Here is a 17093-nt window from a genome sequence, read left to right as displayed (position 1 = left end):
TGAACTGATCCGGTCCATATAAGGAGTCTGTATTTCCTTTTTGCCTCCTCCCGCTCTTGTACTTTTTTCTCTCCCTCTTTCCACTCCTTCCCTTCGCCGCTCACGTGCATGTGCGTCTCCACAGTGCATGTGTGTGGGTGTTTCTGCTCGGCTCTGTGTACATGTCGGACATGCCGGAGGAGCGGGACAGAGAAGACACAGACTGACATTAACGGGAATCAGCGCTTAGGTCCAATATGCAAAGCTTCTATTCGCTTTTAAAAATAACTCCGGCACAAGCAATGATTATTATGGATATCAATCAAGCTTTTAGTAAGAAATCTCATGAAGCAAGTGATGTATGCTAGATGTAGTGCATAATCAAATCTTGCAGCTTAAAGGCACTCCATTTACTTACTTTTGCCAATACAAAACATGCTCCTAATGACCAGCTCAACCAAGAAAATGCTATTTTTGCAGTGGATAAACAAATTTAAATCTCTTATTTGGCTCTCTTTTGTCAATATCTCCAAGGAGACGAGCTGGAGACATCCCGCTCCCAGTTAAGTTAAAGTCTGGTCGGAGGAGAGGTGAGCCACTCACAGCAAAGGCACACATAGCCCCTGCTCTCACATTGATGGTCCACATCATTCAAAGACGTTTGGACTAGGAGATCATACTCTCTCAGAGGACACACAAACTGAAATTCTTGCTTTGTGGTCTACAGACTGGAGTGTGAATGCGGCTGTTTTTATGTCGGCAGAAGTAAGAGGAGGCTGAAAGACAAATTAGCAGAACACAAACTTGCCATAAAGAAAATGGACCCTCAATACCCTCAGGTCGTACATTTTCAAACAGCCAGCCAACCCAACCTCTCCTCGTTAAAGGTGGTGGTGATGGAGTCCATACCGCAACCTCAGAGGGGAGGAGACAGACTCAAACTACTCCTGCAGTGTGAAACATTCTGGATAACAGCCCTAAGGGCTACCAGTCTCCCTGCACTGAATGATGACTTTACTCCCATTCTTATCATTAAAAGTGTCTTTTGCACTTACGTTTTGTCTTGTGGTGTATGTGCTATGCTCATTTATATATGTAGCTATGTTTTTGGTGGAGCCGTCTCACATCAGTGACCATTTTACATCGGCAGCTAAGACTTCTTTGGTGTTTTCCTTATGTACGTATTGTAGATTTATCAATTGTTGCAATATTGCTGTATTGTTGTGATCATAGTTTTTGACTATTGTATTCACATAGATGCTTATGTGTTTCACTTTAACTGGAAGTAAGCCTTCTATATAAGGTGGGTCACTCCTCTGACCTGTAATTGTCTCTGCTCCCTGATGAAGGCCACACTGGCTGAAACATGTTACAATAAAGGCTTTTTCATTTTTTCAGAACGGCCTTGGTTTCTTGTTGTCTGTGGGTACTTAGACACTTTAACAGTTTAACCCCACAGACCACTAAATATTCTCAGAGCCTACAAAGAACCTCTGTCCTGTATAACTTTACATGTTTTACACCAGCACCCACGCAGCACTTCTCCTAAATTGTTTTGTGTGAAAAGACACAAGTATGTTGGTCCTATTTAGGTATTTTTTAACAATAAACATACCTGGCTTTAACAAAACAAATGCTTCGGTTTTGTTGTGTGGGTGAAATATTACACTGAGTGTCTTTAAGTGTCGATAAAGGCTGTTATTTTACCATCTTTTAAACCCTTTTAACCCCATCTTTTTAACCCCTGAAGCCTGAGTCAGACTTAATAAGGGGCAAATCTTTTGAAATGTTCACATTGGGTGCAGCTGATAGTAAATAAAATCCGTAAATAAGTTTATACTGAAATATGCTTTGACAATTTGCTGAATTTTGCTCCCAGCTCTTGATCCCCTTTCACCTGCACTGTTCTGTCAAATAAAGCCTACAGGTTTGATTTTATATTTTTGGACGGTCATTGTCTATTCTATGATAATGTCACTAAATGCTTTATACTGGGGTCACTCCTTTTTCCTTCTATTTGATTAATAGCACTTCAAGGTAACATGGCTACTTGTACAACGGTAAAAAAAAAAAGTCTGCTCTGCCCTTTTTTGCTGAGGATGGATAGGAAGACTGCGGTTCAACCCAACAAGGACATTGCTGAGGGAATCCTGGTGTGTGTATGTGGTGTGTGTGCGTGTTGTGCAGAGCAGCGTGTTTTGTCTTTATATGGTTTCTGCCTCGTATTTGTTTAACACCGCGAGCCCCTCTCTGCTTTTTACTGCAGCTATTTCTGTTCTGCTGATTCCTCACTGCTCCAACTAAAGTGCTGCCGAGTTTAATGACTGTCCACTGCCAGTCAACAAGACCCCACTAGGAAACACGAACAGTGGCTTCTTTAGTTGTAGAGCAGTTTTCTGAGTTATGAATGTACAGCACACGGTGGCATCAAGTGAAATGTAATGCTTTTTAATGCCATTTTGATGCTTAATTCTGTGTTTTTAATGCCGCAAATGCAAAAAATCTGGGCCTATTGCACGTTGTATGATTTGTAAACATTAATTCAAACAGACAGAGGAATGAGGGGAAATTTTGATACTAAAACTAAATTGGACACAATAGGAAACTGGTACAATCTTTTTTTTTTTAAATGATTATTAAGTGATAGGTAATACACAGGTATAAAGTGATGAGTATATAAGATATGAAGTGCATATTTACACAAGTGAGAGGGACACAGGACACAAATGGGGTACATATGGGGAGGGGTATGATGATGTGTGATCATATGTTGTCATTACATCGACACTCCGAGCCCCAGACTTTCAAATGAATTTTGAGGCCTAAATTTTGGCATAATTCATTTGATAACTTTTAAGCACCTGCCCCACTGCGGGGGAACTGGAGGACGCGGGAGTGGATGAACATCTCACCGCATGGACCATCAACTACCTCATGGGCCGACCACAGTATGTGCGGCTGCGCAGCTGTGAGTCTGAGGTGGTCGTCCGCAGCACCGGGGCCCCTCAGGGCACCGTCCTCTCACCGTTTCTCTTCACCATCTATACATTGGACTTCACATACAACACAGACAGCTGTCATCTGCAGAAGTTCTCCGACGACTCCGCCATCATGGGCTCTGTGTCTGAGGGGAACGACCTGGAGTACCGGTCAGTCATCCTAGACTTTGTGGACTGGTGTGAGCGCAACCACCTGTGCTTGAACATCAGTAAGATGAAGGAGATGGTGATCGACTTCAGGAGGAAGCCACTACCGCACACACCGCTGAACATCCAGGGGGAGGACATTGAGGAGGTGGACAGTTTCAAGTACCAAGGGGTTCACCTCAACAATAAACTGGACTGGTCCCACAACACCAACGCCCTGTACAAGAAGGGCCAAAGTCGCCTCCACCTTCTGAGGAGACTGAGGTCGTTCAGAGTGAGCAGGCCTCTGCTCAGGACTCTTTATGACTCTGTGGTCGCCTCTGCTCTCCACTAAGCTGCCATGTGCTGGGCCCCGGGCAGCACAGAGCGGGACAAGAACAGACTGAACAAGCTGGTCGGGAGGGCCAGCTCCGTCCTGGGCTGCCCCCTGGACTCTGTGGAGGAGGTGAGGGACAGGAGGGTGTTAGCCAAGCTCACCTCCATCATGGACAACATCTCCCATCCACTGCACGGGACTGTAGAAGAGCTGAGCAGCTCTCTCAGTGGAAGACTGAGACACCCTCAGTGCAGGACGGAGCACTACCGCAAAGCCTTCATCCCCACTGCTGTCAGACTGTACAACACTAGTGTAAAGTAACATGTGCAATAACCTCTTTGCAAAACAATGTGCAATAATCTCTATATCTACGTCACTTTATCAACCACTTGCACTATGATTGTAAACCTTGCACTGCTAATGCAGACATTTTTATTATAGTCTGATATTTCAATTTTTGTTGGTGATACTTTTTGCCCCTAAAGGTTTTTGTATTCGTTCTATATAAAATACTTCTATTTACCATCTAATTGTTTGCACATTTCCTGTCTATTTTGCACACCCTGAGAGTTTTCTTGAGAGCTGAATGTAAGAAGGGAATTTCTCTGTTGTGAGATCAATAAAGTCTAATCTTATTCTAAGGTTTTTAATGCCCTGTGGAACCCTGTGTGCTTATCAGGGCTTGCTTGTGGACAAGTGCAGGTATTTTGATTGTCAGAGAAAGTAGTGTGGGGCTCATTCTGCTTTCTGAGTCTGTAAACATATATTATAATAATCCTACAAAAATTAAAATTAATGTGGTTGTTCTATATCATTATTTGCATGAATTAAATAAATAAATGAATAAAATGAACATAAACAACTTTGTTTTTGTAATTGTGAATAAATCAAGATTACAATTGTTGTCAGTAAAATCAGAATTTGATTGGAACAGTTTTTGTTATTTTAATCATTTATACCCTACCTTTAAGTTAACTTGTACATACAGTATAGTTTGATAGTACAAACTCATCTCTGCTGCCCTCGGCTGGAAGCTCGAGCTATATTACAGGCAAATGAAAATACTGTACATTTTAAGAACTAAAAATGTACAATAACACATGTTTATGAGGACTAATATTGTCAACATTTTCAATCTGGTGAGATTATTGTTATCTTTATTTTACTATGATAAAAGACAGCATTGCCCAGCCCTGTAACTAAGAAACGTCCTTGAGAACAGACAAGGATATTTCTATTAAAAATCACACTACATAATATTGAACCTGGTCCAGACCCCCACTCCGGAGACTCACTGTTGACTCGAAGGGTCCATGCTGTCGAGGCGACCGTGGCTCCTCCCCTTGTGGTCAGCTGACACCTGTAAGCTCCCTGGTCCCTGGGTCTGACTCGGTCCAGGGTGAGGGTGAGTCTGGGTCCGTCCTGTCTCTGCTCCACCCCGACACCCATCCTCACGGGGGCCCCATCCTTCAGCCAGGCCACCGTGGAGACAGCAGCCGAGGACACTGACGGCACATGACGGCACGTGATTCAGGGTGATCGCGATAGAGTGTCCGTAATACAAGATACATTCAGAATTGAAAGAAGAAAAAAAAGGTGCACAAAATGGAGTATTTTCATTACGCTTAATAAGCTCAGCGTGCAATTTAAGGCTTTTGTTGGAGAAGTTAGAGTGCATGTTGTGATACGTTCTGAATAAAGACTATGGTTAGACATATTTGTGCATCACTATACAACAGACGTATTGTCACGTACTCCACAACAATATATTTCCGATACAATCTATGGAGACACATGTGGCGTGTTATATGGACAGAGGCCTGGAGTACTCAGTATAAGCACATGAGTAACTTTTTGAAGTAACTGTACCTTTCTCTACTATCTACCCATTGATTGATCTCAATGTTGATTATATTTTTTGTTTTTAAGAAAAGGGGGAAAAAACACAAAAGAATAATTATGGCTTTTCTTTTTAAATAAGATTTAAGAATGCCAACGAATTTGTGTGAATGTTTATTAAGCAAGGAAAGGACTTTAGGACTTTATTTATATAGTGCCTTTCTCTTCATTCTCACAATTCGCTTTACATGAGACAATTTCACATTCCCTCCATCCTCGGTGGTGGTAAGCTACGTATGTAGCTTCAGGTTCCCTTGGGGGAGACTGACAGAAGCGCTGTCGCGACTGCACACATCTGCACACAGTCCCACCAACATTCATTCACGCACACACATCATTCATCCTGGCCTATTGTACATGTTTTTAGTGGTAGGGGAAACCAGAGTACCAGAGGAAACCAACGCAGACACAAAGCATGCAAACTCCCCACAGAAAGGCCCCGTCCAGGTGGGAATCGAACCCGGGACCTTCTAGCTGTGAAGCACGAGTGCAAACTGCTGCACTACCGTGACGCCCGTAAAGCAACAAAAGGAATAAGAACAATCTGTGTGTATGGGTTGATACAACATGCGAGCCAGCCATGCAAGTTTGGCACCACTGCTTCCACGTCACACTGCGAGCCTCATAGTCCACTCACAACACACTCACAACCCTGGCACAGAAACAACAGCAAGAATTTTGTTATAATCAAACCACAGATGCTGTCATGTACCACAGCACCACACCAAGTCAGCGGTTTAAGCCAACATGCTTGCCTTTGGGAACTCACCTTTTGTACCATAAGTTGCCAAATCGCATCAATCCACTTTGTCAAATTCCTGAAGAAAATTCCAATATGTCCCTCGTGCTTTGTTAAGGAGACGCTGTGCCTCGAGTGTCCAAAATTTCTCTCATAGTTCTGTCATATTCAGAACAGTGTGGGCCCACAGCCAAGGCATAGCACAAGCCTGTCACCACATCCAGATCCTGCTGCCTAACAAAGCCATGATTTATGACCCTGGATTCAGCAGCAAGCTAACCTGGCCAGAGCCAAATAAATATTACAGTCCATTCAGCAGCCAGCCACATTTTCTGAAAGGCGGGTTCTTTAAAAATACCCTAACGAAAGTTTAGTTTTGTTTAAAAGTGATACATGTGAGTATTGCTAGCCATGCATTTTCAGTTGAATAAATGTGTTCTGTGGTTACCCTGGCAGGTGAATGTGACGTGAGCTCCCTCAGAGGCCTCCTGGTCCAGAGGAACAGCCTCAAAACGCAGATCGGACCCTGACAGAGTCTTCCGAACTGCTCTGTAACACAACATGCAAAAGTGATAACTAAAAACAAGTGTAACAGAGTGCTTTTATAAACACATCAAGGATCTCTCTGCTCTGGTTAATTTGCACGGGATTCGTTTTTAGGCAGATATTAAAATGTAAATGTGTAAAATATAAACAGATTAGCATAATGATAAGTGATTTTTTTTTTTTTACTCAAACCAGGTATGGACTCAACTTGGGTAATGGAAATGCCAGCAATAAAAAAGACAGATTGAAACCCCTCTAAATCTACACGAACAAAGTCGCTTTGAGTTCCAACCTTAGGGACAAGCACCATCTAGTGGACATCATCGGTAGACAACATTAACCAAAGCAAACTTGAAAACACAAAACAGGGATAACGTTCTTGATCAAATACTTGGTTTTGTGTACGTTGATGCTGAGAGCTTGTCCACTCACTCCAATTAGTTCTAGTATCTCCTGTTAATGATTTCAGGTTCATTATGTACCTGTTATTGTCTGAGCTTGCAGTTTGCAGCGGGGCTGAAGGAGGATTCTCTGCTGTCTGGACCTGTGCATGAACAAAGGAAAAAAAAAAATAGTCACCTCTTCCAAAAGCTTTTTTCCTTGTTTAGTTTTCTCCACACTTCTCTCCACTCTTACCTTTGTGGGGGCTGCAGTTCTCCTGGGTGCCACAGGAGGGAGCTGTACAGTTGATCTGGTTCTGGAGGAGCTCTGTGGAGGCTCTGCTTTTACTTTGGGCACTTCTGTGGGCGGGGATTTGGATGGACTTGGACTGGTGCTGTGTTTCAAGTCAGAATGGTGTTCTGTCCTACACACAAGACATAAGACTTTACAATTATTTCTGTCTCATAAAAGAAAATAAGAAAATACTGCACAAAGTTTGGGCCTTATTTTGTATTAAGGTACATGTTGGACTGTTAGAATATTATTTAACTTGTCACCATTACAAAACTACTTTCTAATCTGCATTTGAACTGCCTTGTTTTTTTTTGGTCAATGTAAACATATGTCTTGTCAGTAAACTATAGTAAAAGTTAAAATTGACCTACTCTCATACATTCTCTCGCACTAAGATGGGGTGACAACTCTAAAAGCAAATGTAAAACTAACACAAAAAAGGAGAAATTTGGAAGATATTACTCACTTTGATGGTTCGCCAGTGGTCTCTGTGAAAGCATGAAAGAGTTACTGTAGATGACAACATAGATCTAGAACCACAGTTTGAAAGAAGGAGACGTGTGACTGACAGACTTACTCTGAATGTTGAGCTCTGCAGTGGCCGTAGACGATCCGCCGCAGTTACTGACCACACACGTGTAGCTCCCTCCATCCTCTGGACACACCTCCTTTATCTCCAGGTAGTGGAGACCGGAGCGCTCATACACAGAGACACGCCCACCCGTCTGAAGCTCCGCCTCCCCCTGACAAAAAACATTCAGGAATGATTTAGTCTATTAGTCCAAAACATTTCTTTGCCTTATAGGACAAGCGTTCTGGAGATGGCAACTACTTCACACTGATTATGCCTGTTTTGTGTTCTTACACAGTCAGATCAAACTATCTTTGCAAACTCCATGGTCTGTGAACTTCATTTTAAAGCTTGAATTGCAATCACTATGAAAAACTATTGAGACTGGAGCTAAAAACAAAGTTTCGTAATAACTGCTGTGAAATGTATCATCCTAAACAGCATATCATTTATTCTTTTATTGTCTGACTCAGTCTTGCCCCACTACTCATGTCCAATATAATAATAAAATGAATGAGGTATGTTTTTTGAGCTGTTAAACCATCAAAAAATAGTCCAATTGGCACTTTAAACGTCTCTCACCCGGAGCCATGAGCACTGTGGCTGAGGGCGTCCTGTGGTTTTGGCTGAAAACTTCACTGTTTGCCCCGGTTTGGCGGAGACTCGGCTGGGTTTGGTGATGAAACGCGGTGGGCTCTCTCCCCAAATACTGGCTCTGCTCTCGACCGCTGGGACCGCCGAACGGCACCTGAAGTCATGGAAAGACATGGAACTTTATAAGCGGTTTCTCACATATACCCACACACATCAATCAATCAAAGTAAGGTCAAGGCAACGATTTAACAGAGAGAGTGATTATGAGGATGATAAATCTGTGCTATTTCTGACAGCATTTTAGGGTTTAAATACAGCAAAAAATTCACATTCAAAGTAGGGGTGGGAACCTCTGGGTACTTCACGATTTGATGCCCGATGCATGGCTCACAATAACGTGAACCTTATGATATGCCGCTACTGCAATAATCGATATATATATGTTGCACAAAATCCCGAAGAAACATGCGATTTTTAACCTTTTTTTTTTAAAGAGGGACTAAGTAACTCTTGCCCCCTAGAGGCCATAAGCACAACTGCAGGTGTCGCAGCAAGTTGCGATTTTTTAGCTTATTAATTGCCTTGGAGAGTAAATACTACGCTGACAGGAAAGGCGAAGGGAGAGAGGGCTATTGTGCATCCAGTTATACAATGGAAATAATTTTTTTCACTCAAACTTGGCAGTAAATACTGTTTAAAGTGACGTTAGCCCGCAGTTAGCTTTGCCCGTTAGCCTGTTAGCTTCTTCTTCGTGATTCCATTAGAGTGTATTGCTTGCTCCGGGACACCAGGGGGAGATGAAAGACCCTACAATCATCCCATAAACACTTGTACTACCCCCACAGGGACTACGAAAAGGATTTATTAAGGTGAACACGTTACTTAGTACTGCTTTAACATACTACATTTTATTAATCATGGCTCATTAATATGCATGATGTCAGTCAATAATATGTATGACATCATTAAAAGCATCGATATGTCGGAATAAAAAGTAGTGGTATCATAGCGTCCAACAAAATATTGCGATATATTGCAAAATTGATATTTGTAACACCCCTAATTCAAAGAAAGGAAACTTGTCATTTCTGTGTTGTAAAATTGCCAGCAAAGTAAGAGCATGGATTGAAGCGAAACAGTTCATCCTTCATGACGAACAACCCGGCAGGCTGAGAGCTCAGAGTTCACCACATCACACACTTGCCTGTATCCGTTTAGGTCTTTTCTGATACGTGTCAAAGTGGTGACATCCCCAAAAGACACCTGCTCACTCTATTATCGGCCCCTCCACAAATCTCAATGACAAACCCAGTGCTCGCAGCCGTGAGAGCACATGTTTCTGATCAGCATGTTGAATGAACTGCACATTCCGACACTGCTGTAAATACTGGGGCCTCCTGTGGAAAGCATCAGGACAGGACAGTAGCGGCAGACAGCAGAGGTGATGAACAGACTGGAGATTCACTTGGAGGAGCCCAGAGGTGCTCCGGTGACGGATTTACAACCGTGTGTGCATCTGTGGGACCGAGGTTAGGGAACGAGCAGGAGAAGCAGCTGGGTTTCCACATGACATACTCTGGCAATATTGTCACATCACAATTGTAGAAGTTAAACGAGGACTCTTAAAGTGATAGTCTGTAAGTTTTAGTGTTTTACAAATGTCATAGACTGCATATAATATACCGCCTGGGTTAGTAAGCAATACTGAATGATTATATTTCTTTCCTAAAGTGCCTCCCTTGGTTGGTCTCAGCAACCAATCAGAATCCCCGGTGCCATCACTTTGACCAATGAGACAAGCTTTACTGTGAACCGGCCAGTCTTTCTCTCTCTCCTCAAACCACGGGTCCAATTGGGGGGAGGAGGGAGTAAACTTGCCTGTTTACTTTTGAAATGTGTCTCTCTAATCATTTTTGCAATCTTACAGACTATCCCTTTAAAATAAATAGCATTTTTATAGCATTTTTATAGTGGCATTATTTTTCATGGCAATTGGGTAAAACCTCTTACCCTGTTTTAATGGAGGATGGGAGGCCATACTTCTTCCTTGAATTTTCTGTAAATTTGGAAAAACAAGTCAGGTTAGAATAAAAGGCTTTAAAGGTCCTATATCATGCAAAATCGACTTTTTGGAGCTTTTAGCCATGTTGTTATGCTATTTCCTTATTAAAAACACCCCCAGAGTGGTTTGTGGCTTCATTCACGCAGCTCTCCGCAATCCTCCTGAATCCTGCTCTCTGAGCAGCTGCTCCTCCCTCTCCTCGTGAACGAGTGAGTGTTCAATTGTGTCGTAACAACGGCGGAACGGAAGTGCTCGACGTCTGTAATGTAATGTCTTAATTCTATGCTTACGGCCTGATTTTAATTTGTAAAACAGCGTTTTCATTATTTCTGTCATAAGAGAGAAACAAAGAGTAAAAAATGAAAAAAAAAAAAAAAAAAAAAAAGGATGTGTCCGAGGTGCTTCCAGGTCAGCTGTGGCCAAAACAAACACATCGCGTCTGAACAGATCAGTCATGTTTGCGCTGCAGCTGTGAAGATGGAGCTCGTTACCTATTCTGGACACAGCTGTTATTTATTCTTAACTAACGATAATGTCACGGAGAAAAAGAAGCGCGTTTGGCTACGAGGACGAGGAGTTTATATTCAACCCTTTTCAGGAAGAGGCCACTCAGCTGTTTTTTTCTCCGGGATTCAGCGACTATCAGCCAAAATATTGTTTTTCTGTGACTGTCTCTGATGGATGTTTGGTGAACCTTCGCCAGAATCAAAGTGGATTAACTTTTATAACCAACGCGAGTCCCATAATGTAAACAGCGATGGAGCAGAGCGGTGAGTCAATCCAAACGCGGGTTAGCTTGTGTGTTAGCATATTAGCATGTGTGTTAGCCATTTATGAAGCTGTGTTGCAGATGTCAACTCCTTATAACTGCATCGTGAAGTGACTTCACTTATTGCTGTTTATTTATATTACGGTAAAGTTGTATGCGCGGAGAGAGGGGGCGGAGTTAACTGAATCGAAGCGTTGTGTCTTCCGGGTTTGAAAAATACCTCCAGAAAACACTTATATTTATCACAAAAATGAGTGCTCCATAATGGTAGAGGTTCAATATATCATATAAATGCCTATACTTAACTTTGGAATGGCTAAAATAGCATGATATAGCTCCTTTAAGTAAACTGTTTTTTTTTTTTCTAGCCGTGATTTCCCTTTTCCCTTTTTTACAATCAATTAAACTAGTAAAGTCAAAGTATGTCTCTGCTTGCCACAATTTAACAACAAACACCAGTTGGCCAGTAAACCGTTGCCATTTACCTCTAACAACTTCCACATAAATGGGGGGGAAAATGTGCAAAACAAATCTGGTTGTGTTTAGAACAGGAATCTCTCATTGGTGTATTTACGATTGTGCAGGCTCACTGAACTCATGTACGTCGTCAATGATGAGAAAATATGGAGCCTTAGTCAGAAACACAGCTGTGTTACAACCAACTGGAAAAAATATACATAAATAAAAGCTAAAGGCTGCCACCACCAAAATATTTAATGAACAGGTTTCGGAGAAGTGCTTGGAATGTGTGAGGAAAAATAGAAATTACTGAGCGTTTACTTGGGAGGTAAAGGGCTTTAATATTTATTCAACATGAACATGTTTGATTAACGCTTTTCAAAAAAATACTTCTGGACACTGTTATTAGCACTTTCAGAATCTTCATTAGCTTGTCTTTTAGGTAGCTGTGCCTTAAAAACACAGGATTTTTACTAATTGGAGATTTATAAATATATAAGTTTAATATTGATGTGTCCTTACAATGTATTGATGCAAAGATATTGTAATATACAAGAGTAGTTGCTCATATTTATGTCAGAACCGCAAAGTGTATCTTTTTATTAATGCTGTTTTTATTACTTTCAATTAGAATTTGGTAAATCCAGCATTCACAAGACATCACATCACATCACAACAGATGCCATGTCCTATCTGGTGTTTTATTATGGATCAGTGGGTAGGTTAGTTGCATAGTAGCATTAATAATCGCTGCTGTAAACAATAGACATCACTGAGCCACTGCAGTACAGTTCACTGCTGTCAAAACTCCTGCTATTTGAGCCAAGAGATTATTGTCACGCTTTTATCTATGCCTGTACTTTATGTTGTGGTAATTTGTCTACAATAATGTGTTAAATAAGAAGATCAGAAGCTTTGTGGATAAGATGAATGATTAATCGTTACCTTCTAAAACGATCTCCACAGAAACCTGCCGACTCCCTGCCTGATTGGTGGCTTGACAAGTGTAACAGCCCAGGTCCTCGGCTGTGACTCCGCCCACCACCAAACTGAACATGCCACGCCCACTCTGCTTCACCACACAGCGGTCTCCTCCAATCACAGGTCGCCCCTCTTTGTACCATGTGACCTGAGGCTCAGGGTGACCGTGGACCTGAAACAGATCATATAAATAAGGTCTTTTATTACGCTTTGGGGAGGCTTTTACAACTACACGAACTGACACTCTGAGTGGAGCGACAAGCACCACTGCTCACTCAAAACAGTACGAACACTGAGGTCGCGCTCTATAAGAAGGGGCGTCTTTACCTGGTTTGACCCCTCTCCCACCTCTGACGTCGCCCTCGGTCCGGAAGCAGAGCTGCCCTTGCAGGCGTTGGTTAGAGCCGTACTGCAGCAAACGCTGGGCAATCACTCAGAAATCGTCAAGCTCGGTGATCGTAGCGTGTTGCGTATTTTGGCTGGTGAGTAGCGAGCAAGACAGCCCTGTTTTTATTTGTTTCGTATACGTCCTAACACAGCTGTTTATCGGCCACATCGTGCATGCGGCTCTGGTTAACATGGGATTTTGCCACCAGCTTAAAGCTGTGCACGGCTCACCGTCAAGGTTCCGGTAGGCAATCTGAATGTTCAACTGTGTAAAACTGTATTTATAGCGATGCTCCATGTGTTTAGTGCATTTGGTGGCACCCCTGTCAGTCGAGGCCCATGGCAGCGCCAGACCACTCCTTATGGCAGCCATTTTAGGGATAGGTTTGCCTGAGTCCTCCTAGGAACACCCCCACCTCCTGGAGACGCCTCCGAGCTTTCGTCACCAGCCGAGTAACCAACCACTGCTCCTCAGCAGAGCCCCCTCCCCACTGATGCCACAGACAGCGTGTGGAGGGGGCGTGTCGGAAAGGCTCAGAGGTTCTTAAAGAGACAGAGGCCTATTTCAAGACATTCACTACAGCCATTTTGAGAGAGCAATTTTATACAAGGCAGTTATTCTAATTTACTGCATTTACAGACCAACAGAAGGTTTCGTCATCATTGTAGTGAGCTATAGACTGGTGCTATGTGATTGAAAAAAGCATAATACCCCCTCTTTAAATAAATACTAAATAACAGATATGTCAGATATAAGATTCGGGACACATAACTTGACTGCAGTCAGAGTCGCAATTTTCGGGATTTGAGACTAAATTGACAAATTTATAAATTAAAAACAGATTTTTGAGTTGTCTTTTGTGACTTGAAACTTACTTGTGAATTTAGACAAATGACTTGAAACTGCAGCCTTAAAAATATCTTGTTTTTTTATTTTTAGATAATTGAATATTGATTAGACTTCAAATGCAAATCCATAAGGTTTTGGTTTTAAGATTTTTAGTCTAAATCTTAATGTTGATTGCACATTTAAGAGTAGATCAAACATATTTTAAAAAGAAGTGTTAATTGTCCCACAGAGGCAGTTAACTCCAGTATAACAGGCATATACAAGCTATTGTACATCTAATATTGTCTTAAGAGCATATTGCAGTGTGCAGCAGGTGTTACACAGATGCATAACAGGTCATGAACTCCAACTCCCAGAAGTCCTTTCACACACCACTCACTGGCTGAAAGCTTTTCGCGAGAAGGAAAACACCAATCTTTGTCAGCAAACAGTAAAACGTCTTAGTCTATTTTTGCACATAATTGTCATAAAACGTTTGCATGTGGTTTACTATAGTCATGTGCAATATTTGAGATATAATTTGTTGGTGGGAATAAGTATATTTGTTTTTTGTGTTAGGAAATGTTTGTGAATGGCTCCAAAACGTAAATCACTAATAAACAGCATTATATGTGAGGAGTAGTGTTTGGGTATTGATCTCATTTATGGGAATGTGCGGTACAGATGGTGCGTTTGGGGTGCGTGGGAGAAAGAACCTCCCTGTAACACTTGGGTGAATTCCTGAGCCTGTCCACGTTTTGAGTTCGGCCTCTTCAGAACAATGGAGCCGATTGCTGGTTGACTGCTTCTCATTAGAACACAGCCACTCTAAAGATCTGAGGAGGTTATGTTAATCCCCACATACACAATGGCCCCCCCAGCAACAAAATACTTTAAAAGGTAGCTTCACAAATTTTGGGGGAAAATCACATTTCGAACAAGCAATGGACGAGTGAGAGCACACACACACACACAAGTGCGATTTAAAACAACTGTGTAAGGGATCACCCCTCACCTTGCCCTCCAGCCGGGCGTCCCCACCCAGAGCCACCCGTACGTTTCGCGGCGGCAGGACGAAGGCTGGGGGATGGCTGCCATGGGAACCGCCTCCTGTCACCGTGGAGACCGCAGAGGAGGTGGAGGCTAGGCGCACGTCACTCATGGCACTGTGAAGAGAGATATTGACAAAATGGACAATGGTAGCAGAGGGGTATACGACAAAGTAGGGCTGCTCGATTAATAAAAAAATAATAATCAATATTATTTTAGTCATAATTGAAATCATTATTATTCAAACGATTATTTGTTGCCTTTAAAGAAAAAGTCTATATTTATTTTATTTACTAAAAAGCGGAATATTTTCTGTTTTCTGAACACATAAAAGTACAAATCATTTCAAGTTTGCCTCGATTGAGGAGACGTCTCTGTTTCACACCTGCCCCCTGCTGGCCAGCCCTCACACCTGCGCAAGTAAACTGAGCAGCACGGCCAGATGACATCATCACACAGCGTTGTTTGTTTTTATGTCAGGCAAAAGCATGAGCCATGGGACATGACATTTTTTGTCTATATTAAGTTAAAAGGATGAACATCCTCATCCTCAACCAAGCATTTACTAAAGCTACTACTAATTTATATTTATTTATTTTTATTTTCTTTCGGAATGCATTGTGCTGAAGTGCTGTTTTGTCTGTCTCGTCAAGACTGTTGTCTGCTCTATTTTGTGTTGTTTTGTAATCTAGTCTTGGTGTTAGTTTGTCAAATGTATTGTAACTGTTGAAATTGTTACGCATTGTTTGTTTGTTCTTTGTTAGTGTTTTTGAATAATTAAATAAAAAATGCAAAAATCCCCAAAAACATTTCAAAAACATTTTTATGCTAATGTTGTAATCATTTAGTGTAATAACTGAAATGCACAGCCCTACGACAAAGCTGTTTGAACATGCCCAGGACTTGTTCTTCAAACCCGGGTCGACAAACCCAGACATGGAGGAGCTTCTGGATAAGCAGTTGGTTTAGTTAACATCTTAACCTCCCACCTGAACCGAGCACATTTCTTCCAGTTCAGCCTCTAGGCCATTTGAAAGCTAAAACCTACAAAACTGATCTGAACTTTTTTTGTTGTGTTATCGCCTCGTTTTTGTCACGTCTGTCGCATCTTTTGTCCCTTTTCTTTGTTGCATATTGTAGCACATATTGTTGGCTTTTTGTCTCTTTTTTGTCATGTTTTTGTCCCTTTTTTGCTGCTTTTTCATCACACTTTACTCGCGTTTTTGCCGCTTTTTGACATATTTTTTGTCGCTTTTTTAACTTTTTTTTATTGTGCTGTCGTTGATATTATGGCTCGTTTTTATCACGTTTGTTTCATGTTTTCTGTTGCGCGTTCATCGCTTTTTTTGGTCATCTTTTTGTCTCGTTTTCACGCAAGAAGCGTTTAGATTTAGGTAAAGCGAGAGATAACGCACTCAGTTAAGGCAGGGGTCAAGATTTGTGAGCGCGTTCATGTGAAACAGGAGGAGTCAGCACTAAGCAGCCAATCACAGCAGAGACACAGACACAGTTCATCTGAATATCAGAATCTATCACTAAACTCATGACGACTAGACAGTGCCACAAGATTAGAAATAAGCCTTTGTTCATGTCGTCATATAAAATCTGCATCAGCCACGTGTAGGAAAAGTTACTCCTCTCCTCTCTCCCTTCGTACACCGCAGAGTTTGGTAGCCAAAAGCAGAGGATTCTCTCCGTCTTCTTATCTAATCTGGGAATTAAACCTGGTCCGAAGGTTATGAGCTTACGGCATATTTCCAAGGAGATCTACCCAGCCAGAAAGTTATCCAGCTTTGTAGAACGGCAAAACCAGGGTTAACAAAAATATATGATGGGAAAGTTGTGGCATGTACGGTAATTCTGCAATTAATAACATTAAAAACCTCTGGTCATGGCATTTAAGTTGATTTTGGCTTCTTTTAAAAAATAAAAATCCTAAAGAGTCTGAGAGAGGTTAAACAGGGAATGAAGTATGTTTGTGTGCAGTTCAAAGACAGGTGCAAACATGCGTGTGAATGTGATGGTCAGTGAACACACCATCATGTGACGGTCTGCACATGGATGGACTTCAATCGAGAAAACAGCCTGTCT

The 17093-nt window shown here is 41.8% G+C and overlaps 1 protein-coding gene across 1 annotated transcript in view; it reads right to left on the bottom strand.

The window, feature by feature from the left end:
• The window catches only part of mylka (myosin, light chain kinase a), a 72151-nt gene that overhangs the window by 46868 nt on the left and 8190 nt on the right, over window positions 1-17093 (bottom strand). The window contains exons 2-11 of the mRNA XM_079562821.1: window positions 14968-15118; window positions 12701-12908; window positions 10476-10521; window positions 8454-8619; window positions 7878-8043; window positions 7767-7788; window positions 7262-7430; window positions 7108-7169; window positions 6528-6628; window positions 4737-4946 (exon numbers count right to left, since the gene is read on the bottom strand). Of these exons, the coding sequence (XP_079418947.1) occupies window positions 4737-4946; window positions 6528-6628; window positions 7108-7169; window positions 7262-7430; window positions 7767-7788; window positions 7878-8043; window positions 8454-8619; window positions 10476-10521; window positions 12701-12908; window positions 14968-15114 (1297 nt within the window). The 5' untranslated portion in view covers window positions 15115-15118. The remainder of the gene's footprint in view (window positions 1-4736; window positions 4947-6527; window positions 6629-7107; window positions 7170-7261; window positions 7431-7766; window positions 7789-7877; window positions 8044-8453; window positions 8620-10475; window positions 10522-12700; window positions 12909-14967; window positions 15119-17093) is intronic.

Source organism: Gobius niger (assembly GCF_951799975.1).
Source record: "Gobius niger genome assembly, chromosome: 9".
Taxonomy (NCBI): Eukaryota; Metazoa; Chordata; class Actinopteri; order Gobiiformes; family Gobiidae; genus Gobius; species Gobius niger.
The sequence above is the reverse complement of the archived record's forward strand: the minus strand, read 5'-3'. Positions and strand labels throughout refer to the sequence as shown.